The 24458-nt window shown below is 46.0% G+C and overlaps 1 protein-coding gene across 1 annotated transcript in view; it reads left to right on the top strand.

Annotated features, from left to right (window-relative positions):
• LOC8050534 overlaps window positions 1-24458 on the top strand; it is a 101499-nt gene that overhangs the window by 68364 nt on the left and 8677 nt on the right. Inside the window, exons 15-19 of the mRNA XM_029995623.4 lie at window positions 4608-4730; window positions 7402-7637; window positions 11272-11380; window positions 19249-19326; window positions 23326-23476. Of these exons, the coding sequence (XP_029851483.3) occupies window positions 4608-4730; window positions 7402-7637; window positions 11272-11380; window positions 19249-19326; window positions 23326-23476 (697 nt within the window). The remainder of the gene's footprint in view (window positions 1-4607; window positions 4731-7401; window positions 7638-11271; window positions 11381-19248; window positions 19327-23325; window positions 23477-24458) is intronic.

Below are 24458 nucleotides of genomic sequence, written 5' to 3'. Positions count from 1 at the left end.
ACTGGATTCTTCTACCAAATGCTCCCGAACCGGATGCTGGCTCTCAAAGGAGATCGTTGCCACAGGGGAAAACAGAGCGGGCTGCGGACCACAGTTCTGCCAGTGACAAGCGGTTGCCGTTTATTATTGGGAAGAGCAAGAAGCTGCGATGTTTCAGAGGTGCTCGAGAGCTTGGGATTGAGTACACTTTGAACTCGAAGGCATGGATGACCCACAACATCTGCGGTTGGCTCCAGAAGTTCGTTGAGGAAATGAGGAACGATGCCGCAGTGTGTGCCTGGTGCTCGACAACTGTTCCGCCCACCATATTGAGGACCTGGAACTGACCAACATGGAGCTGAAGTTCCTCCCGCCTAACTGCACGTCGCTGATCCAGCCGCTCGACCAGGGCATCATAAACAGTATCAAGTGCTCGTGTCGGCAGCGGCTGATTGACAAGCTTCTGCTCGATCTTCGCTTGAAGCACCAAACAAAAGTGGACATCTTTCAAGCCCTCGAGATGCTCTCTGCTTCGTGGAAGGTCACAGCAAAGGAGGTCATCAAGAACTGCTTCAGGAAAGCTGGATTCGAAACACGCGCAGCCAGTGCTCCCAAGGAAGTGGACAGCAAGGAACCAAACGGAGGGACTTCGTCCTCCTCTACCATTCACAGAGAAAGTTAGTGCGATGAAAGCTAAGACGCTCTCCTTAAAGAAGACAAGCAAGACCAAGAGACTCTTTCGGGAGCATGGCAGTCCCATCGTAGTGACGGAGTTGTTCCGGATGGTGTCGCTCTGGAGGACTTTCTCTATGGGGACTCGTGCGTCATCACTGCGGAAGAAGTTACCGATGATTCCATCGTGAAGGACGTGCTCGGCGAATCGGAAGGCGATGACAACGAGGCGGACGCCGATGACCCTTGCGAGGTGCCGAGCAGCCGTGAGGTGCTCGACGCGATTGACGTACTGAGGCGGTACATCAGTGCATATGAGCAACAAGGTGCGATGCATGCACTGTGGGCATTTGAACGCCGTGTGACGCCGTGTGACGCCGTTATTAATATCGCAGAAGTTGCAGGCGAAGGTCACTGACCACTTTCATCGCAAATAAAGATTGCTTCTGGTGAGTGTTTGCACTTGTAACACATCTCGTTGATTTTTTACGTGCTAGGCACAAAATTTCGATACAACGAAATTTCAATGTAACGATGTAAATTGCGGATTTTACCGACTCCGTTAAATCGAGGTTCAACTGTACACTTAGAGGCAGAAACAGTAAAAAAAAATTTGAGATCTTGAGGAGCCCAGTGTGAGAACCCCCGCAACATGGTTAAAAGCACATGAATCGGTGGCAGTTGACACCGACCACATTCCTATGTTTCCGGCTGATTTGCCAACCATTTTGCTCGTCACAGATTATGATGCGATATATCCTTCGTCAAGCATCTTCGGCTCTGTTGTGGTGAAGAATGTGCCAAGCTTTTGGGAGAAATCCTGCATGGGGGGATTTGTCATTGGGGATGCTGTCTTGTCGATCGCGGGCATTTTCTTTCTCGTTGCGGCCTGGTGTGTGAAAACATTAATCTAGAAATTTCCCTTTAGGTACCTTGTGAAAGTGGCAGTGCGATTATTGCGAGCTAATGTGTGGCTGACATAAGTGCCACATGATTCATACGCTCTTGCGACGACAAAGTTGTCGTATTAGGTGATAGGGGCTTACACCATTTGCTCAGATTCTTAACTGCTGTTGCAAACTTGAGTGACCCATCCTTCTGTTACAGTAATACCTTACATTACAGGGGTTCTCAAATTTTTTGGTCTCACGGAACCCCAGGAAGCCTCAAAAACTGCCGCGGAACCTCCCCCCCCTTTCTCTATATTTGCCGACCGAGAAGCAACCGATGGACAATCGTCGGCAGTTTTGCTTGTGTTGCTTCCCATATATCCCCACCATATCAGTCGCGATGTCAGTACAAAGTGAGATAATGCGCTTTGCATGGTCCTGCCGCGCAGCCTGCGGCGGGGGAGGGGGGGGGGGGGGGGGGGGGGGGGGGGGGGGGAAGGGGGGGGGTTGCAATTTGTGTGTTTGCGGAACCCATGAGACCAGCTCGTGGAACCCCTGTGTTCCCTGGAACCCAGTTTGAGAACCTCTGCCTTACAAGACCGTCTTTGTGAAAATTGGGAGGGGTTGTCTGTCGGGTTATAACAATATTATGACTTACTACTTAAGGCCCGTTCACACTCTTGCGACCTCTTAAACCTAGGTTCCTTACAACTTCTTAAACCAGAAAACACACTGGCGCCATATATTGGGAAGCAGTGTAAACTCGGTGGTCCGCATATTTTTTTTTATTTCTCGCGCATTATCCTTTCTTTCTTGGCTCGAAAAACTTTTGTCAATGTTATAAACGAGCCTTTCTATGGGTATTACGCACATTTGACCTCGGAAATCCCCACAAAACCTTCGCTCTTGTGAAATGCAGTTCCAGGGTCACCGCATAGATGGCGCCACAATGCCAGTTTGTTCCCTCATTTTAAAAACATTTAACAAGTTTTAAGAGAACTAGTCTCTCTCAGTCGTACTCGGTCGCACTCGGTCGCAAGAGTGTGAACGGGCCTTTAACAATGCACCAAAATTTGACCAATAAGGCATTTTCACTTCATCCTGGGATTCTTTGGGTTCGGTGGTTACGCCATTTGTGAAAAGTTGCATTAACTCACTTTGATTGTCATTCTGTACAAAGCCGAATTAAGGTATGTGCTAAGGGGCTGCAGCCCTGGGCCCCAGGCTGTCAGGGGGCCCCATGCTGGCTTCTGAAAATTTAAAAATGTTAGTTTTTTTTTTTTTTTTTTTTTTTTTTTTTTTTTTTATATATATATATATATATTTAAGAAAGTTTAGGCAGAAAGCAGAAGAAACACTCCGAAGGGCCTCTGGCGCAATGGCCTTCTCATTCTCTTTTCCTCAACAAGGAAACAAAGATGCCATAAAGTTCGTCTCTAGATCAGCTGGCGTTTGTGTGCTCGTTGTACAAGAGCGAGCCTTGTTAGATTTTTTTTTTTTTTTAATTGGAGCTTGATGGAAGGACGGTTATGGAGCTTTCTTTTGTACTGGGGCCCCCTTAGCGTGTTTTACAGACAATTGTGGGCAGGAAGTTAAGCAAGCAACGCAGATGGTTCACACATGTTGTTCTAGACCTTTTCGCGAAACTCCATATGGAGTTTATTCCAGAACGATAAGTTTCGATTCAGACACCGTCTCTATAGCCACCAACGAAGAGACGTTTCAAGGAGCCAGCTCTTAAGACGCCCCTCAACAGTTTTCGATGGGTACTGGCTGCAAGGAAGTGCTCTAGAGTCGATATCTGGTCTGCCAGTGCAACTAAACACTCTTCCTTCCAGCGACTGATACGAATACTGCAATGGTTTCACCAACCTCTGAGGTATAACCTCTTATTTTTTAACATTGAGTCACAGAACAAAATGGCCACTGAGGTCTAAATTACTGCATTTAAAAAGAACAAGATTAGTACTAAATCTGATGCAAAACATTTTCCCCATTCAAAAAGACAGCGTGTAGATACAAAAAGAAAACATCTGTTGATGTTCTCGTGATAAATTCTTTAAACGCAAATGTGCCCGAACGACAGCGGTCGATGTCTTAGAATCGCACGCTTTAAATATGGAAGTCTGTGTTTGTTTGCGAAACGATGGTTCTGCTATTAGAGGAGCGTTTACGAAGTAGTCTGATCCCGAAAACGACTGCTTCAACCAACTAAATTTCTTCCTTGCCTATGTCACTTCCTTCACTGTTCAGACCAGTAATTAATTAACAGAGGGCTAGTTAGAGGTTAAAACACTTCCAATAATTTGGAACAATTACGAGAATAAGGGCTCTAGATTTTCGTGGCAGTTGTCGATTTGCGAGGCATGCCATTTAGGGGAAGCGAAATTAGAACGGGAATTTTGCAGGTACCTTTTCGGTTGCTGCATAACTCAATTTATGTGTGATTAATGATGTCACTCGACATGTTAGCAAGAGGGTCACCTGTGCTACAAGTCGACATTGTTACCAATTTGTATAAACTGGCCCAGGCATGTACTCTATTAATCTAGCTGTAATTCTAGTCAAACAAATTCATGAACGGGGTCAACATTTTAAACAAAAGCAATTTAGTGTTGTTTTTTTTTTGGTTTTTTTTTGTGGTTAAGTTGCTGGATGTGAACGACAAATCCTAATATTTTCCGCAATGTTTATTCGATTTAATTTTGGTACCTCAAAATTACTATATTGTAAATTGCTAGAGCGGTTGATTATTTGCAAAGTAGCTTCTAAACAATCGCTTCCACCTCAATGCCAGAAAGGAAAACTTGAATTCCATTGAATCTACGGATCTAAACAAGGCTCGACAATAATCATACGATGAAACATATCTAGATTTAACAAGTTCAAAAATATACATATTCCCGTCGTCATTGTTACCTCCACCACCACCATCATCACCACCACTATTATCATAGGTAGAGGCCTCATAATAGCCTCAGCCCAGGGCCCCCAAATGCCCTAATCGGGCACTGATTCTGCAGCCTGCTTAGTGTGTGAGAACATGAGGTGCCCTTGCCTGTGCAGATACCTGATGCAGGAGAAGGTGTGCGAGGAGGTGCAGAGGCGAACCCACGTCTTCAGCTCCTTCTTCTATCCACGGCTCACCCAGAGGCTAAACCATAGGGCGCAGGGACAGGCTGGCCTCACGTGAGTTCACCTTCTTTGCGGACCGCAGAGCATCCACCGTCATGGCGGGATATTTCATGGTTCGGGCTGTATCCCAAAAGAAACTGGTACAATCGTCGAGGGTTATGACATCACGAGCATACTCTACCACTTTGTGGATGACGAACTGGGGACCGAATGCCTGGAGGTTGGTTTTGGATCAGATTCTGAAGACTCGTATACAGTAAAACCTCATTGATACGTTTTAAAGAAACCCCAAGAAAAAAAAATATTACCCTGGAACCTGTACAATCCTGGAAAACATACAAAAAGCACACACGCACACAAAAAAAAAAATGCAGTGGTTCAAAAACAAACCGTTCTGCGATGGCGTCGCTTTCACGACGTTATCGCAGAACGAAACGAGATTACACGGCACAGGAAAAATAGTGAAATAGGATGGCATGGGCTTGGGACGGACCGCGAAGCCAAAGCTGCCGAAGCGTTGGCAAAACTTGATGAAGTAACCAGGGCTGAGCCAACGCAAAGAAAGAAAGAAAGAAATGCCAGATTCATTCATTTACTACTACCGCTACTACTCCCTTGTACGTCCTAGTCTAGAGTTACTCTTGCGCACTCTTGCAATCGGTGCTTTCAGCCTTCCGAAGAATGCGTCTTAAGTGCTTTCTGGAGTTACCGAGAATGAATCGGAACCAAATTTTGCGACCCTACCGAGGGCATGGAGTTATCGAGCTACCGAGTTGGCGTCGACGTAGAGCCGCGTCACTTCTTGTTTCAAAAAGATTTTGGTGCACGAAAACAACCGAACAGCAGCAGCCAGCTGCCTGCCCGCCGTGGCCGCCGCTCGCACGCATCCCTCGGGCGTCGGGTTTTGCGACTGTCTGCTGCCAGCACCGTTCACGCATTCCCCTCGCTATGCAAGGGGGGAAGGGGAGGGAGAGAAACGCGATGGTGCCGTGCTCCTTGCCCCTCCTCTACCCTCCTTCCCTTTCTCCCTCACAAACATGCACAAAAACACAAAGGTTATTTTTGTTTTTGTTGATCATGGCGGCTGGCACGTTGCTCGCGGTTTGTATTTGGTCTTTCGTTGCTTCGCCCGTCTCCATTTTTTCTCGTTTGTTGTTGTCATTTTGCAACGGTGTCAGTGAGGTATTGTTGCGAATTTGTGAGGATGTCTACCAAGCTGACGAAGCTTCCGACGACGACGATGACATCTTCGGAAGGTCTGACAATGATTGAGTTTTTGGCATTGCGTTGTGATTTAGCTGAGAGTGCTGTAAATAAATGTTTGTTTCTTTCTTTTGCCCAAACTTCCTCTGTTTAAGAAAAGGGTGACCTATATTTGAATTATTTTTTTAAATTCTCGGTGGGTTCAGCAAGTAGGGGTCGACTTATTTTCAGGTAAATACAGTAATCGAATAATGAGCTAAGACAGTAAAACCGTGTTGTGTGTTCTGTAAACGCCCTTGTGCACCCGGACGGCTCTCGGAAGTTGCGGAGAACAATAGACGCAGCAGCGGCGTTATCAGCGGGCTCCAAATGCGCGTGCTATGTCAGTTGTATGCCCCTGAGGACGGCTGATTAGCGCTGGTTCATCTGAACTGGATGTATATGCAGTTTAGATGTATATACTGCACTCGCATATTCTAAACCGAATATGCGAGTGCAGTGTTGATTGCCAAGAAACGTATAATCCTATCAACATTCGGCAGAATGTTGAGCATACTTTCCGGGGAATCGTGTTAACCGGAAAAACAACAGCTCAACTCTATGGGACATTTCCCATGCCTTCACTCATGAACGTATGAACCGGGAATGGTATCAACAAGGTTCTACTGTAGCAGCCTTAAAGGGATACTACAACGAAATTTCGGCGCTTATTTTATGGTCTATATGTGTTCAACGGAGCAGCATCACATTGAACATACCAATATCTTGTTAAAAAAGTCACGAAAAGGAATTTTAAAACGAATTAAACGATTAGCAAAGGGCACCTGGTGGATGTCGCTAGCGCCTCGCTTGTAATGCCCGTCTAGGAACCTTGACAGCTAGTGACGAAGGTTGTCTCGCCTCCGGCCACGACGAGAGAAGAGGGGCAGGAGGAACTCCTCTGTTCCCGAGAATGTCTTTTGTGTGTCGCAGAAGTCGCTATTGTCCCTCTACAAGATTACAGAAGATTAACCCATCACTCAAAATTCGTACAAAACCAGCCGCTTCGGTGGCTGGAACGACTAGGCCATCCTCTCGATGTCAGCCTCGCCGTAGCTTTGCTCGTCCTGAGACGACCTACGTCATGATTGCGTTGGATGTCACGTGGTGTCCGCTGGGCCTTCTCCGAGCGCTTGCCAGAGTGGGCCGTTTATAACGAAAAATACAGCCACCCAGGCTCAAAATACAAACGTGCGATGGTCATTTACGGATATTGTGGATCATATTCAACCTATCTTTGAACACGACGGGAATATTTCAAATTTCGTTGGAGTATCCTTTTAACCGTAACAGGGGCATATTTTTAGAGGGGGAGGGGGAAGTTCACATTCTGTCAGCGATCTAGGTGATCTCGTTCTCCTATCACTGCCATTACTGCAGAAGTGTAGGAGCCTTTGGGACTGCCACTAGGTGGCTGTAATTTTTCAGTGTACGTGCGAAAAGCGGGAGTGAAGAGCCTTGGCCGTGCGTTCGCTCCGTGCAGGCCTGCGGCCCGTCGGCACCGCAACGTGCGCACGTGGACGCGGCACGTGGATATCTTTGCCAAGGACTTTATTGTGGTGCCGATCAACCAAAACTCGCACTGGTTCCTGGCCATGGTGTGCTTCCCGGGCCTAGTGGCCCGCTCCTGCCCCCCGCAGGAGGTGCCCCAGGAGGAGAGGGTCGCCTCTGCCGAGCAGAGCCCCGCAGCAAGTCCCCAGGTGCCCGAGGACAGGATAGGTGGGTGACGAGACTATTTCATCGCGTGAAGGCCCGTTCACAGAGTTGCGTTCGGAGCGACCACTACACTTACGAACGAATGCAACCGGTTGGAATGACGAGTTACCATAGCAACGAAGCGCCAAACGGTCGTTTCGTTCGTTCGCAACGCAAGGAGTTGAGCCGGGCTGAACTTTTTCGTTACGTTCGGGAACGACCGCAACGACAGGCCAATCACAGGTCGAGGAGAGCTCGGTCGCGTGTGTTGCCTGCCGGTTGTGCCGGGCTCCTTCTATTTGCAAACATGGCGTCGGTGGTGATCGTCGATGTGGACAGCGTGGTGGAAGCTCAGCGTTCCGCGTAAAAGCGCTATCCTTGACTGTGAATTTTCGTTGTGTGTCGTTATGATAACCCAGCACGTACTAGAAGGGAAGATCCACCTACTTGTGCGGCGATCTCGGGGGGGCACTGTCAAGACAGCAGAAACGTCTGCGCAGTCGTGTTTGTTTAGTTCGACAACAGTGGTGCTTTCTTGGCATTTGTGTCCTCGAACATCGCCCGGATTTATTTTTTGGCGCATTCCATGCATGTGTTCAAGTTCAAGGTATTACTGGTGCGTACCGTATAAAGGATGCGAATTTTCACGTGTTTTCATCACCCGAGAAAGGTGATCACTGATTAGTGTTAGCAATCCTGAACGCTCGCAACGTCTCTCTCGCAACGTCTGTCTGATCACGAAATTATATTCATACCTGCCAAGTTTTACGATTTTATCGTAAAGTGTCCGCTTTTTAGCGCTTTCTTACGATTATCGTATTAACAACAATATTTGTATGATTTTCCACACCTTGTGTAAAAAAAAGAAAAAAAAAGTTTTTGTTTCAGCTGCATCTCGCCTGTTTACAAGTTGGGGTTGGCAACACTGGTACATTGACTTGTATGCCAGGAGGCGCAAGCTACCGCTCGTCGTTGTGAGGCAATTGTCATTGAGGTCAGTGTTGTAACGGGTGGTATAGCCGCTATAGAGCCGTATATGTAGAGAGTTTGGCCATTCGTTGGGAAGTATAGGAGACAAATGAGGAGGCGCCATTGGCTGAAAACGGGCCGGGCTAGAGCACTCTATAGCTCTTTCAGAGCAGAGTAGCACAATCTAGAACGCCATCTCTCGGCGACTAGCGGCGAACTCCCGGAGGTTCCGACTCCGGTCAGAAATGCATGGGGAGAACGTGAAAAAATCGTTGTTTCTTCAGTATTGTGGAGATGTACGGAACGACGATAGTTTTTGATATGATAAAGGAACATTTTAGAATATTTTGTGCTGAGTTGTGTGCCAAGTAAGGACGTAATTTTTTTTAAAAAATTCCATGAGCGGCATCATGCAGCAGACGACGAGGCGACGTCGCGGCGACATCACAGTGTTCACGTGACCCGCTCCGGCCAACCCAAAAAGCCTATCTCCTCTGCGTGCAAAAATTGTCTGCTTCAAACGTCATTGCCTTGGGAATTACCTTCTCAACACACGCAGTTCCGCTCCTCTATGTCGAAAAAGACTCTTGAACAGTCGTTAGTTGTGAGATGCAGCCAGTCCGGAAAGTGCCATGAACAAGTGTTCGACAACAACTTCCTAAGAAAAGCAAAAGCTGCAACTTCCTCGGTGTTGGCCCAGCCTTCTACTTCTGAAGAATAAGACATTTTGTGCAATGTATGATGTGTTTGTGCCCTAGTTGAGGCATTTTTCTTACCCAGACCAAGTTTTTGAAGAATAAAACAGTTTTCATATTTCTTCACACAATTGTAGTGTTTTTTGGCATCCCCTGTAGTATTTTCAGCATTGTAGGGTTGGCAGGTCTGTTATATTTATGTTGCTATATCGCTCCTAAGATTACATTGTCTTTTATAATCATACAAAAGGCGTGTGGCGAGATTTTAACTGTTGGCAAAGTCGTGTATTAAAGTCGTGATCGTAAAAGACGGCGTATGGCATCTTTTTTTTTTTTTTTTTAATGCACTACTTTGCAAGCGTTCCCTGAAAAATAAAAAAAATTATGTTTGTGGTCGTAGAAGACGGTCTGCCTATTTTCTGTTACGCAAGTGAGTGGCAGCGCGTCCCCTTCTTTTTAGAGGCACCGCTGAAATAGCTGACAACGGCGGAGAGGCGGTCGCCGTGCTGCCGACGCACTGCGCTTGTTGCAGTGGTTGCAGGAGTGTACGCGCGGCGCAGAGCGTTCGTTTTGGTCACAACGGATGCAGTCGTGGATAATGGGTTTGTTTCAGATGTCTGAACCAGCCTTTGCACAGCTATTGCAGGCACACAGCAGATGTTCGTGACTGTACGCCATAGCTGAAACCTCCGGCTGCTCCGGTGAGGATGGTGGACTTCGCGTCGGGCAGGAAACCGTCCGCCATGTTTGTAAGCGTAGCTGGGTTGCTTACTATTGGCTAGGAGCAAGAGCTGAAGCTCGTTTCTCATTTGCTGTTCATTCGTGTGGTTGCATCCGGTTGCATGTGTGTGTACACGTCGCGTACTGTTGTTGAAGTTGCAGCGGTTGCATTCGTTCGTAAGCATAGTGGTCGCTCCGAATGCAAATGTATGAAAGGGCCTTGACACTGCATCCGTCGTGTCGCAGCGTCCCGTCCCGTCACGACACGACAGGACACCGATGCCGGGCAACATGGCAACATGATCCCGTCGCAACCTTTGTCATTGTGCTTTCGTGAGAACTTTTCACGGCACTCTACGCTCGGAAACAGACCATAAAAATATTCTTTAAAACTACTGTCGAGACCGGTTAGAACAAAGTTGGTTAGAACGAAATAAAGGCTACAGCAAAGCGATTACGATTTACCCTTCCCCGTTCGTGCTTCGTTAACCGGAGTCGATTATAACGAAATAGCGGATGCAGCAAAGTGATTTTCGATTCCCGTTGACTTCGCTATAACCGGTCTCAACAGTATTAGCATGGTGGAAAGTGTTCTTTCGGGGCAATAACCTAAGTGGTAAATCTGGGTGCCCGTCATTGCATCGTCTGGTTGAATATGCAAAAAAGTGCCTGTGTCCCGTTTGGGCTAACTACGTCGTACGGCGCACTTGGTACCATACGGTCGTGCTGTGCTTAGTTTTGACGAAACGCAAAAGCAGTTTGCTTATAATGGGTATGGTTGGGCAAGTTTGAGAGGTGAAGGAACCTCTGTTTCTAGGAAACAGTTTTGAGGACTTGCGTCTCTTTTCCAAAGCGAGTGTTCTCAAACTGTAGAACCCGGGGTCGAGTACCCTTTGGGGTTTCCCCAAGCTTCCAAATTTCCTCAGTCATTCCTGCCTCAAAGTAAAGGATTTTTCCAGTTTAGGCACTGTTTTTGCAGAACTGAGCCATCCATTCGTGCAAAACTATGTGCCAAGCACTTCCTAGTGTGTTCATTGTCAATTCGAAGGTTTGTAGCTTCTGCTCCGCTTTATTTCTCCAGTGCCTCGAGATAGGCATTCCTCGAGACTCCTCAGTGTAAACCGCAGTTTTCAGAATGCTTGTTTCCACGCTGCTGGGCTTTGCATCTGCACGCCATTGAAGGGTGAGGGTGTGCTTTTCCAATCGTTGTAAATGGGATAGCGGGGGGCTTTGTGAATTTGTGAAGACATGTCGGCGGCGCTTCTGACATGCAGACTCAAGTCAGGAGGATGGCGAGAGTGTCTTGGACTCGGAGCCCGAGGAACCTCTGGAAGCAGAAGATGCCGAAAACCCCTTACCAAAGTCATTTGATGCCACGGCAGAGTAAGTGCACCACAAATGGCTCGATCCGCTCGACTTCCTCGTTATAGCAAAGGTTACTGTTTCGCTATTTTGTGAGTGAGAGGAAATAGTTGGGTCATGCAGTAGACCTTTTGCCAAGTGACTTGATCATCAAAAAGCGTGTCGGGTATGTGTTTATATTTGCAACATATGGTAGCTACTACAGCATTAGTTTTTTAAAACGAGAATTGATACGAATGGTAGTCGGCACGTGCATTTGTCATCGTTTTAATTCAGAATGAGTCATATGGCTGGCACCTAACCATATTCAGTTAGGTGCCAGCAACGGAAGTCGACAGGCCGACTGCCAGCCAAATGCTGACGTAGTGCTCATCTCCTCACTGATTTGACACCAGTGCCAGCCAGACCTCTTCCTCAAGTGCCTCCGTGTTACACCCGGCTGGGTTAAAACATCACATAATCAGACATACAGTGGCAACATAATCAGACATACAGTGGCACTTTGCTCCATAGAATGAGGGAACTCCTGCCTACCCCAGAAAAAGAGTGCAAGAGCAACAGAAAAGCAGAGAAGAAAAAAAAAAACCATAGTACTCCTTTGCCGGAACGGGTTAGATAGTTTCGACTGTTTGGTTTTCTTTCGCCGCTAGCTGGTGCCAGGGCTCTGCTCGGCGCTGCCGCGTTCCACTTGTTCTGTTTTCCGCAAGCTCCGTCTGCTGCATCTCGCATTCCATCAGGCTCCGAGAATATCGCATTTACGACGCAACTGCAGAGGATGGCACCCACAAGCAAAGCATCTACTGAGCTCTCGCGCCTTGCACGGCACAGGGCCGCTTCGTGCCATCCACTCTCCGCATGCACAGAGCCGTATATGGGGAGAGTTTGGCCAGTCTATGATCTCGCCGCCGTAACGTCCCCCTCCCGCGTCAGCCAATCAGCCCACACTGTAGCGCAAGAGGCGTGAGCACATGTGCGTGAACTCCCGGCTCCTTCCAGCTGAGCGCCGTTTTTATTATTCTCCCGGTGGAATGCATAGAATCAACATCTAAATTTCAGTTCTTTCCTTTTATTTGGCAGGCTCTGACAAGGAAGTAATATAAGTCAAACCCATTTATATCGAACTCGCAAAAAAACGTCTACTGGTTCGATATAGCGGTAATTTGATTTAAACGTTCTAACCCATTCGCTACCGAAGTCGTTGAATCGCCAGGCGTGCCATCAGGGGCCATATTGTCAAAGCCGGTGATTCGCTGGTCTGCATGAATTTCTGTTTTAAAGAGCCAATCATAAATAGTGCGCTATGTAGACTTAGGATAGTGTTGTTAGATACTTTGCCAACAGATGGCGAGGGTCGTTCTGTTTGCTGTGTTTGTTTGAGCTTGTTCTTTTGTGTGTCGTTTTTCCTGCCCGATCGCTGCCTGCTTGGAGAAGATGGCAGCATCCAGTGTACGGTGTCGCCTTTCTGACGATGAAATCGTAGATATCCTCTTCGACAGCGATGATTACGGGACGTCTGGTTAGAATAGTGAATTTTCGCAGCCTTCTGTCGACGAAGGGAGCGATTCCGACAGCAATTCTGAGTCTGCATCACGACAAGAGTGCACTCGTTGTGAGACGCCTATGCGACCGAGGAGGGAGTGTTTCGAGATCTTTCATAAGAGGAAGAATCTGCGAGGGCCTATTGATTTAAAGGGCCCATGAAACGATTTTTGGGTTGGGATAACTCATTTCAGATTGGGATTTTACTAATAGCACATCGTTCAGTGGACCAAAAGAAAAAAGGTAGAAAGTCAAAAGTCCGACTTTCAGTGCGAAAATTTGAAAACAGAGCGGACTATTTCGTACCTCCTCCCCTTCGCAACCTCTCTGCCTTTTCACTGTGATACATCCACGGTCCCAAAAGCGCGTCATCGGGTCCAAGCTGACGTCACACGCAACCGGACCTCACTTATTCCCTTCACCCCTAAGCTGACATTGTGCTGGAAGCTACGCGCTTGCCGGACCAATCAGCCGCCCCCCTTTCATCACCTGACTTCATTCTCTGCAGCCACATTTGCCACGCTCACGTGGCAAGTGTGGCTGGCCCAAGGAGCACGTAGCTTCAACAGCACTGTCAGCTTCGGGATGAACGGAGTGGGGAAAGCAACTTTTGTCTGAATTTTGAACGATGGGCTAATCTTCTAGGGGGACAATGGCTCTGTCCGGCTACACAATCCAGATTCCGAGCGAGAGGGGCCTCCCTTCTTTTCGTCTTCTTTAACTGTTTGGTGGAATGGGCGATTTATAAGTTGAGGAGGAAAGCTAAACAGGAAAAAGTTGGAAAAGCGTTTCATGACCCCTTTAAAGACTTGAAGAACCACTTAAGCATGTAAATAAATATGTTTTCTTGTTTTCTGCGCCGAGTTTTATATTCTGCACTTAGTTTTACTGAAAAGCTTATTATACAAGCAAAACAGTCACACGTAGTGTGGCCCTGTTTTAGGAGAAAAACATGCAATACGGACGTTCGGCAGCGCGCGACGCGCGCGGTAGCGAATGGGTTAATGAATTTGACTCTCAAAAATCCGCTTCTGCTGACATATTACAATGAAATAGTCTTGCATCTTCTGCTGCTTTTTTTTCATTGCATCCGCGATAACAATATTTTTCTACGCTATCGACGGGCTCCAAAATGCTAGGGCCGCTGCGTTCTATATTCGCGCGTTAGCGCCGAACTATGCCGAGAGCACAGAGCACGTCCGAGCAGGCGCACCTTCTCCTGCAGAGCGTCGTTTTGCTCTGCAAGTTGGCTTTCCCCCAAGGCAGGCGTTGGGGGAAAGCCAGCTAGCAAAACAAGCTGGCTTTTTTTTGGGCGGCAGCGGTAATTGTTTGGAAGAAAAATTAACATTCTCTTCTGTGGAGGGAGCGGGGAGAGGGAGTAAGGGGCACCCTCTCACCGCTCTTTCTACAAAAGTCTTCTTTTTTTTTTCTTCCAAGCAATCAATGAGATTGCTGGCCGCCTGCTTTGGGGGAGAGCTAGCTTGCAGAGCAAAACAGCGCCATTGGCAGATCAATATATCGGTAGCGGATGCTATTTTTGTTCAATGTAACCGTAGGTTTTTGCTGTATATTATCACTGTAACATTACTGTGCACGAAGTTTGATATAAGGGATAATTCAATGTAAACGGGTTCGATATAGTCGGGTTTGACTATAGTCTTATTCCTCGGTGGCTTAAAAAGCTAACAAATGAAGTTTCTCCATATTTGAACGCAAATTTTCATTCAGATGAAAAAGAAATGAGTTCGTAGCAGACGACGCATAGCCTCAAAAGTGCTCTGCGCCTGCAAGTTTTGCGTCAAAATGGCGCTCGTTTCCCTTTTTTCTCCCTTCCTCTCTCCTTTGGTGCTCTCCTCCCTTTCCTCCTCACTTTTCTCCTCTCCGGCGCCTCTGTCGCCACATCCACTAGCCAGACTCTCCCAATATACAGCTCTGCACATGCGTGCATAGTTTTTCCACAAAAACACATCACGTTCTGTGTTACCTCTGCCTTTGCTGCACTGGAATGGCAAAGGAACAACTTTTATTTTGATCATTTACTTTAAATCTTTCTGAGGCACAGGACAAGCATGTGCAATGCATGTGCCTACAAACCTAGCATGCGCCGTAGTGTTTTAGTCATTTAGCAAAAGGTCTATTGGTTTTCCATGCCGACAAGAGCCGAGTTTATTGATGGTTCTGGGGAACAAAACCTCGCGAGCTTTCTTTGTGAATAAGAATACTATTTAATGGTTTGCTTCTTTGTATGAAACCTGACCAAGGATTGTTCCTGAGGTATCTACAGCCATTGTATCATTGACTGTAGAGTGCCGATTACCGCACTTGCAGTGGCAGACATGAAGCTTGATGATGGCGCTTCATGGGAAAGGAATGAAGACAAAGTAGTGTGTGTTGTTGATGTTTTTTTTTTCCTAAAGTTGAGAAAGTTGAGGCTTGGGCGAGTTGGTACATACTTCGGAATTGAAAACAGCCCGAAAAGACGAGGACCAGACGAAAAAGTAACACGGACGCAGCGCTGTTTTTAATTCTAAATTTTTTTCCTTTTTTTTTTGTTTTTAACTTGTAAAACATAGGTACAAACAAAAGTTACAAAATAGACTCCAATACTCTTTATCAGGGGTGGCCAAGCTGCGGCTCTTTGCGTGTTAAAGTGCGGCCCACGGCTCCTTCCCCTAACCCCCCACCCCACACTCCCCCGCCTCCCTCCCGGTCACACAAGCACTTCTCCAAAAGGAGAAATGGAATGCGTTTTAAATCGAAAGACAGGTTGCGGTTTGGTAGTCTTGTGCTACTACTACCTTACATGCAGTTGAACTGCTTTTGACTCAGATGTATTGCGAGTAGTTCAAGTTTTGTTTATTGCTCTGGACAAAAGTTTGCCCTTAAGGGGGAACACTGGTCTTAGAGCTTTTTTTCTTATTTTATGACCGAACCCAATGAAACTGCATAAGCTTGTTCAGCGTTTTGTGCTGATTTCGTATATCTGGTTATTTTCTTAGTCAGTAGAATTGTCCTCAAGAGAATTCAAACTTGCCTGCCTTTGTTTGGACCAACGATAGGAAAAAAAACGCTCAACAAAATATCATTTTTAACACATGGCTATATACTATGAAGTGTAGAGAATACAATGTTGGAAGTACTTTTAAGATACATCCATTATTAGTGATTTTACCGCACATTGAAGTTCAGTGCTCAGTGTAGGGCTAACAAGTAATAAAACAAAAGATCAAATAGAAAACTTTCTAGGCTTATATTAAAAAATCTACTCTCAACATTGTATGCATCACACATTTAGCTACACATTTCAGGAAAAGTTATATTTCTATCTGCGCTAGATGCTGAGATAGCCCTCCTGCAAATTTTCAATGAGTCCAAAAGTTGTGTTTTGTGAAAATAATGTTTTACAGTCAACTTCAATACACACTCAGCCCGTGTAGACATTATAAATTGATATATAGCTCAAACATTCATCCATAAAATTAGAAGCCTGGTAGATTGAGAAGAACAACAGCCATCGCCATTTTCAAAAGAATGCAGTTTTAGGAAGTTTTTGGCTCCAAAGACCCATGTCCCCCCTTAAAAAGGATTCGCAATTTACAGAGCATGGTTACCGTGGCGCACCCACAATCAGTTGCGGGTGTGCCTCCTTTATTGGAGATATGCTACAGTACCCTGCCGTGTCATGTAGGCACCTAAAATGACATTTGCGCAAAGTGTGTCAATTTATCGGGGAAAAAAAGTGTGTTCATTACGCGAGTAAATACGGTATGGCGCAAAAATATCTCTGCGATTTATTAACACAATATAGTTGTGTCTTGTTACAGTGGTTTTCGGACAATTCTACCTTGTTAATGTTAAATACAGAAATGCGAAATGGTAAATACATGTTTTTATTCTCTTTTTTTATATGGACATTTCAAAGACGAACCAGAAGTGCAAAAAAAAAGGGGGGAAAAACAACAAAAGATTAGTGAAGCTCTTTGGTTACAGAAGTAACTCAGATCTTCACTGTGGTCAGATAAGACCTGGGCACTGACAATTTGGTTAAAATTTTTAGGGGTTTCCAGCCGGTTCACTTGCCCTTCTTTCCCTATCCAATTGCCGACGACAAACATTAACAACATGCCATTTTGTGTTCGTCCCCTTCTTTGTTTGCGTCTCCAGTTTTTTTTTTCAAAAACGTGTAACATATCATTCATTGTTTATTATTTGTGATCTTGACATTGATTCATGATTATAAAACACTAACATAATGAACAATTGTTTTGGGGAACACAGGTCCATATTAACGAGACAAGACTAATAGCAAACAAATGTCCGTTTTTGCGGCATGAAAACGCAATTAATTATTATTTCTGATATGTGTTACAAGAAGCAAACCCAGATTGAAGTAAATATGCAGCCCTGCTGGAGTGTTGTATGCAAACAGCATTATCAGTGTGGTATGTTGTTGAATCTCAAATACCATCCTGAATGTATATTTATGATAAAAAAAATCAATTGTTCAGCCTCTGTAATAAGACAATAAAGCAAATTTAAGTGGGTCCAATATTGTCCAGCAAAACTTGACATCTCAAAGAAAATTTAGACTATCCAAGTAGTCGCCTGGTATTAACGGTTTGAGGCAACGGATCTTCCCCAAAAAAGTCTGCCTAAAGGTTGTTGGCCACCAGCAGGCTAACAACTTGTCTGACCAAAGTGGATGCTCAGAGGCTTCTGTTACTCTGTGATCTTGCCCCATAAAAGTCATGTAAGGAGAAACCTGCTGATGCAGTGGACGTTGTCTCTCAAAGGTCTCGAGAAGCATGGCCAAAAGATTTCATGCCCAGTTGAAAGCTTGTGTCGTTCTGACTTCATGTAAATAAAAAGTTAACACAAAGCATTGTTATTCAGGCAAACTTGTTCCCAGACCAGAGCCAAAATCTTTCCAGACATATTCCTCAATACTGTGTAGACCTTGCTGTCTGTAGACCACTTTGAGATTTCTCATTTTTCTTGGCCTCTTGATAAGCTTCCGATACCTGTCGCTTGTGCCGTCAAGTTGAACCATGAGTTGAACCAGGTTTTCTTGGTGTGGCCACTGAGATTCTATGATGCCCATGGGATGGACCAGCCGTTTCATTGTGCTTTCTTATTTCTGCTCCATGTGTCTTTTATCCTCTCAGGATTTTCGCAAGACAATATAAAAACACATTAGTTTGTCTTGTCACAACACATACACTTGCAGGAGAGAAACAGGGCTATGAAACATTCCAGAGGGCTGCTCCTAAGCTAGACTATCCTTTTGTTTTTGTTATCATCCTCTTTGCCGAAGCCCTTTTCGTTTTACATTGCAGTAGACCGTAGATTAGACTGTATAGGTCACTATGGCATACCTGCCAAGTCTCCCGTATTACCCTGGAGACTCCTAAATTTCGACAAATTTTTACAGTTGTATGATTGACAGAAAAATCTCCCAGTTGATAGAAAGATCTCCCGGAAAACGCAAATTACCCCTCCCAGCAACTTAAACAAGGAATCTTTGTGATTACAACCTATGGCTGCAATGATAGCGAGGCCCAGCTGTATCTCGCTAGCATGAGCAGTCCAATATAAATGTAATGAAGTTGTCTTCATGGAAATTTGTTATCAATATTTCTTTTTAAGAATCGCAACCCTCCGCCCCTTAGAAACTTTCCCGGATTTGGTTTTTCCGAACTTGGGAAGTAAGCTGTTGTTACATATTCAGCTTGATGGATTGGCCAGCAATCAAGTGCACAACACAAAAAAGTGGCCAAGGGCACTACCTTTTGTTTTTTGGAGGTCCTTGCTGGAGTCCTTGCCGGGGGGCCCAGCGGCTGCTTCTGCTCCTCTCGGTGCCGAGGAGCATGGCGGCGCCTGAGGCGTCCATACCGTCGGCGGCCGCAACCTCGGCAGTAGCAAAACGTGGCTGTCCACGTCAGTACACCGCAGACGAACTAAGGGAGCGGAAGAACGACATTCATGCTTTCGCACTTGCAACTCATAAGAAGTGCTTACCGTAAAATACCGTGCATCCACCCATACCACATTAAGCGCCCATACCCAAATTTGTAAGATCTGAGAAAATATGCACAGTACATTTATATGTAGAATTGATGACCGAACAAGCGCCCATGCCCCATTTTTTCATGATTATTTTATTTTGAGTGGGCGCTTGCCCGATATTTTACGATAGGTGTCCTTGGAATCTTTTTTTTTTTTTTTTACTTAAAAAGGGAATTTTTTGTTGTTGGTGTTTCTTTCTCCTCTTTTTTTCTGTTTGTGTTGTTTTGATTTTTTGGTGCACGAGCCGTCCTGAACAGTCACTCTTTTCTTCGTTGATGTTGCAGGAAAGCGTACATCTTGATCCTGGACTCTCTTCGAGGAGGCCAAGGCAACAAGTGTCGCATAATGTCCACGCTAAGAGAGTAAGTGGCTTTTGCACCCCCTGTTGTACCTCACTCGTCCTTTGGATGCTGATGACCTTATGTCATCTTTCACCTATCATATTTTTGCACGTGTTATCTGCTCCGGCATAAAACCCTTACCTCCTACGTGCCAATTTGACAAGAAAAAAAAATACCTCGCATATTGCTTGCACTAGTTACGGAGAGCAATCTCCAGATTTTTCTAGAAACCCTACCTTTATTTTGAATACACTCATCACTGCAGTCCCCGCAGCTATTGTCTGGGGCACCTTCATTGTCGCAGACAGCGTCGTCATCCATGCTGCCGTAGCGATTTCTGATGCAGCACTTTCCTAAACATCTTTACCATCTCGTCTAAACATGCTGCGGCCACGCCCGATCTCTGTCGATATGGCATGGCCAGGACATCTTTCCTCAAAGATCTTCATGAGCACTTTTTCAAGGGAGCGTATGCACCGGTCTTTGGACCGTGGAACGATCTTCAGTTGAAGCTCGCATGTACGACTTGCCATTGTTGTGGCGGTCATAGTTCCGACCTGCTGCTCGGTTTTCGATCCCTTTGGCTACGGATCCGACGACGGTCGGCGCAAAGTGGCATTCAAACTTTGACGGCTAGACTTGCCTGCTCAGCTCACAAAAACAATGCAAAGATAGCTACCCGAAGAAGGTCCTAGGAGAGACTGGAGAAGAGGGGCTCTAGGGAAACTACCGTAAAGTTCCGAGAGAACGCCCGCCTCCGAGAGATTGCTTATCCTGTTTTTCTGGCTAAATTTCTGCAACAAAAAAATTCCGAAACATCGCCCACTACCCGATTCCCGCCGGACGTCACGCAATGGCCGATGGGAATCGCATCAGTCGCGCAATTTGCTGTACCGCCACATCTGACAAGCGAGTTTATAGCGGATTCCCGCGTTTTTGTCCGCGATCTGCGCACGCGATATCGGTTCTTGTAACACGCGGGTTTCCCATGTGTATGTTGCACTTTGAAATGCGAACCTGCTGCGTTCGCGATCTGCGGCATTTGTTCCCGTAACATACGAGTTTGGAGCGGATTCCTGCCTTTTTGTTTGCAATCTGCGCACGCGATATCGGTTCTCATGACAGACAAGTTTGTAGCGGGTTCCCGCATGTTTATTGCACCATAAAACTTGCATCTTCTGCGTCTGCGATTTGCGGTATCCGTTCCCGTGTGATGCGAGTTCTCGGCGGATTTCCGCGGGTCCTTAGCACCGTGAAGCGCGAATCTGCTGCGTCCACAACCTGTGGTATCCCTTCCTGTGACACAGGAGTTCGTAGCAAATTCCCACTTGTTCATTGTATCGTAACACGCGAATTTGTGGTGTCCACGATCTGCGGTATCAGTTCCTGCATCACGTGGTTTGTGGCCGGTTTTTGATGAAGTTTTGCTGTGGCAACCCCAAAGATAGCCCACCCGATGTTTTTCACCATGGTATCCGTTCCCGTGTGATGCGAGTTCTCGGCGGATTTCCGCGGGTCCTTAGCACCGTGAAGCGCGAATCTGCTGCGTCCACAACCTGTGGTATCCCTTCCTGTGACACAGGAGTTCGTAGCAAATTCCCACTTGTTCATTGTATCGTAACACGCGAATTTGTGGTGTCCACGATCTGCGGTATCAGTTCCTGCATCACGTGGTTTGTGGCCGGTTTTTGATGAAGTTTTGCTGTGGCAACCCCAAAGATAGCCCACCCGATGTTTTTCACCATTTATCTCTTCATTTTGGGCGGGCGTTCTTTCGGAATTTTACGGTATACCTACGACTTCATGCATCGTCATAAAGCCTCACTGCCCCCTGAAATTCGCATGGATCACACCCCTCTTTGCATTCGATTTTAAATAAATTTTGATGCAAGTAAAATATTGCAAAAAAAAATGTTTCTTTTTTTTTTTTTTTTACGTTTTGCAGGTGTTTTAAAGTAAAATGGTGTGTCCAGCTCTAAAAAGAGTTGCTATATGAAGGGCTTCTGGTCTTTGTGTTTAACTTCCAAGTGTTTTTCTTTCACTGCAAAGTAAATTTGTCACTTAGCAGTTCCTCTCTGCTAAGCAGCCTAAGGTTGTTGCACTGGAACTATGTAGAGTGTAGGGTGGTTATGTAGACTGAAACGTCTGCTCAGCTTCATTTTGGTTATTGCACTTCTATTTGCAGTCAGGAAAGCGAGCTTTAGTATTACCAATGTTTACATCGGTCACTGTAGTTTTATAAATTACCTGGATTAGAAGAAAATTTAATCATTGGTCGGATTCCCGGTGCTCGTATGTGTCCGTCGATCTGGTAAAAGTAACCAATCTCCACATGTTGATGGGGGTTCTTGAGCAAGTGCATAACACCAAGTGGCTTGGAATGTAACTAAGCAAATAATTAGTCCACAATGTAGAGTTGTACACCAAGCTGTCCTCCACATTTAGGTTTAAAATATAAGATAAACTGTGTTCTTGGCAGTCTGTCATCGTGGAATTCTTCGGTCTTGCAGCGACGAAGCATCGTTTCGCTGCCGACAAATTATGTTGGAGAGGAAGACGAAAGATGAGCACACTCTACGCTCTCCTAAGCATTAGACAGTCAATGTTGCTTTTTTTGGCAACCGGTATGGAGTGGAAATGGAAAAGATTTCATCTTAGCTGCCAGGCGAAAATCAATCCACTTCCAGCTAAACTGCCTCATTTCGAGTTCCATAATCCAGCTGGAAGTGGACTGATTTTCGCCTGGAAGACAAAGCTGTCCACGTCAGAATCACCAGAAAGCTATTCACTGTCTGACGTCGCACGTACCGCCGTGGTGTCTGGAACACGTCCGTGACCGGTGTCAGGGATGCCGCCACAGCATGACACATCCGGGACGTCACTGGGCGGGAATCGAAGGATCGCATTTTTGGACGTGATAAACACTCCAGTTGGGGATGCGTCAGACACCACGGCGGTACTCCCGACGTCAAACAGTAAAACTGTTGATAGTTTTCTGGTGATTTTGACATAGACGGTTTTGTCTACGTCAAAATCCAACACTTTTCTGCTCCATATTGGCTACAAAAACAGCAACGACTTAAACCGTTTGCTGTCGTCGCAACTCAAGATTCGGGATTTAAGGGGACACACCTCCTAGGGGGGTCGACTTTTGAACCCTTGTCTTAAAATTAATTAAATTTACAGGGTAGGCTGGTGGTCATGCTAGAGGGTGTATAACAAAATTTCAGGTCTGTCGGTTAAATGAAAAGGTAATTAGAGTAGCTTCCATCAGCAACACGCCTACATTGTTTAGTTAATCTATCGTCAGAAAATTATCACGATATTCAAGATTTTTATTAACTAGATATGTAGCAGAATGCCTGGAGGGTGTGGCTATGGAACGTTTTTTCTAAGAAGTAATTTTTTTCTATAAATTTTCTCTTCTGCAAAATTGGTCAACTTTTTGGTCTTCTGTGTCTTCGACAAAATATTTTTTATAAAAGACATTCGTTAAGTGACAAAAAAGTTCCGTAGCCGCATTCCTTATTAAATTTCAGTCAGGAAAAGGGAAGAATGAGTCTTCCCTGTTTTTCCATTATCGAACGATAGATTGACTAAAATGGAATTTATACAAAAAAGTGGAATGGAGAAAAATGCGTTCAAAGTGCTCCAAACCCTACCTTTTCTTTAGCTTTGGTGGACAGAAAATAATTTATAAAAAATTAACTATGCAGTGAAAATTAATTAAACTTTTTAGGAATACTCTCTAGATGTTTGTGGATGTAAATATGTCATTTTTCAAAATCAACTTTTTTTTGCAGAAATTTCTTTTTTCTGGGCAGTGTCTCCCCTTAAGAACAAGGTGAAACGCTCTCGACTAGCAACTCGAACCACGCAATGTATTCACAACCCGAGATTGGGGGTTTAAGAAGAGCGCAAAGTACTCGGGGGAGAGTCTTCGTCCGAGGCGTTGTCGCCGGGCCGACCGCACTCTCGTCCGCTGAGTCACCCTGTTCCCGCCCACTTGCTGTCCCCCAGGTACCTGACGGAGGAGTGGCGGGCTAAGAAAAAGAGCCAGCTGGTTTTCTGCGCCTCCAACATGAGGGGGTACACCCCCATGACGCCGCAGCAGGGCAACTACAGCGACTGCGGCATCTACTTGCTGCAGTATGTCGAGAGCTTCCTCGAGGTGGGGTCCCTTTTCCCGGAAGAACCTTTTTTCGCGCGGCGTTTGCGGCTAGAACCTTGAAAAATCGACACCCGGGGCCATCCAAACGGGACACAGCAAATGCCACGCACACTTTCATTCCATTTCATTTCATTTATTTTCACCTTAAAGGGGCGGTGCAACAATTTCGGGACTTTGGCTAATTAATTGCGGGAATTGATCCCGGACACATATAAAACGAAGGACCGAAAACTATTCTTTCCTGCTTGCCCTAGTTTTCATTAAAAAAAATAAAAGAAATTGGTATCTCTGGCACCCCTCAACTCAACATTGAAGCGGCACCAGCTTCGCCTGTGACGTCATTCGGAGTGGCGTTGGTTTCCGGTTGGTTTCTTCTGGCTTCCGTTTCCCCAGCGCTCGCCGGCTCGCCAGGCTCGCCGCTCTTTCGCTCTCCCGCTCTCCCGCCGAATTCCGACCAACATGGTGGCATGGGCGGACGGCCTGAGCGACGTCGAGCGCAAGATGCTTGCGTATAGTAAGTCAGTTGGACTTGTGAGGCGGGCAGTCGACGCGGCGTGCAGTCGAAGTCGAAGTCGAGGTCGAGACACCAGGAACAATAACGATACCACGATACTACGGACTACGACCAACGCACTCCGTCGAGCGAGGGAAAGACGAAACGTCCGGGTTGCTCGTGTAGCCGCCGTAGGCGCCTCGGGCGTCGACGGATGACGGCAGCTTTTGTTGACTTGCGGTAGATGGCGCCACAAATAATTCATACCCTTTTAGCGGCAAAAACGCTTTTGAAGCGTTTCTGCATGCCTAAACAACAAGATTTTTTTAAACTTAACCTTAAATCAAGCTTACAATTGCCTAACACTATCACTTACAAAAACCACTCCGAATGACGTCACACCGCAGGTTCCATTTGCGGCCACCATGTGGCCGCAGGTTGGGGAAAAAAACGTTTTTTATTTTGCGATTACGCAGAGAAATAGAGGTA

This window comes from Ixodes scapularis, unplaced genomic scaffold (genome assembly GCF_016920785.2).
Source record: "Ixodes scapularis isolate PalLabHiFi unplaced genomic scaffold, ASM1692078v2 PGA_scaffold2__306_contigs__length_199485367, whole genome shotgun sequence".
Lineage (NCBI taxonomy): Eukaryota > Metazoa > Arthropoda > Arachnida > Ixodida > Ixodidae > Ixodes > Ixodes scapularis.
Note: the sequence above shows the minus strand (reverse complement) of the source record. Positions and strands in the feature narration are given on the sequence as shown.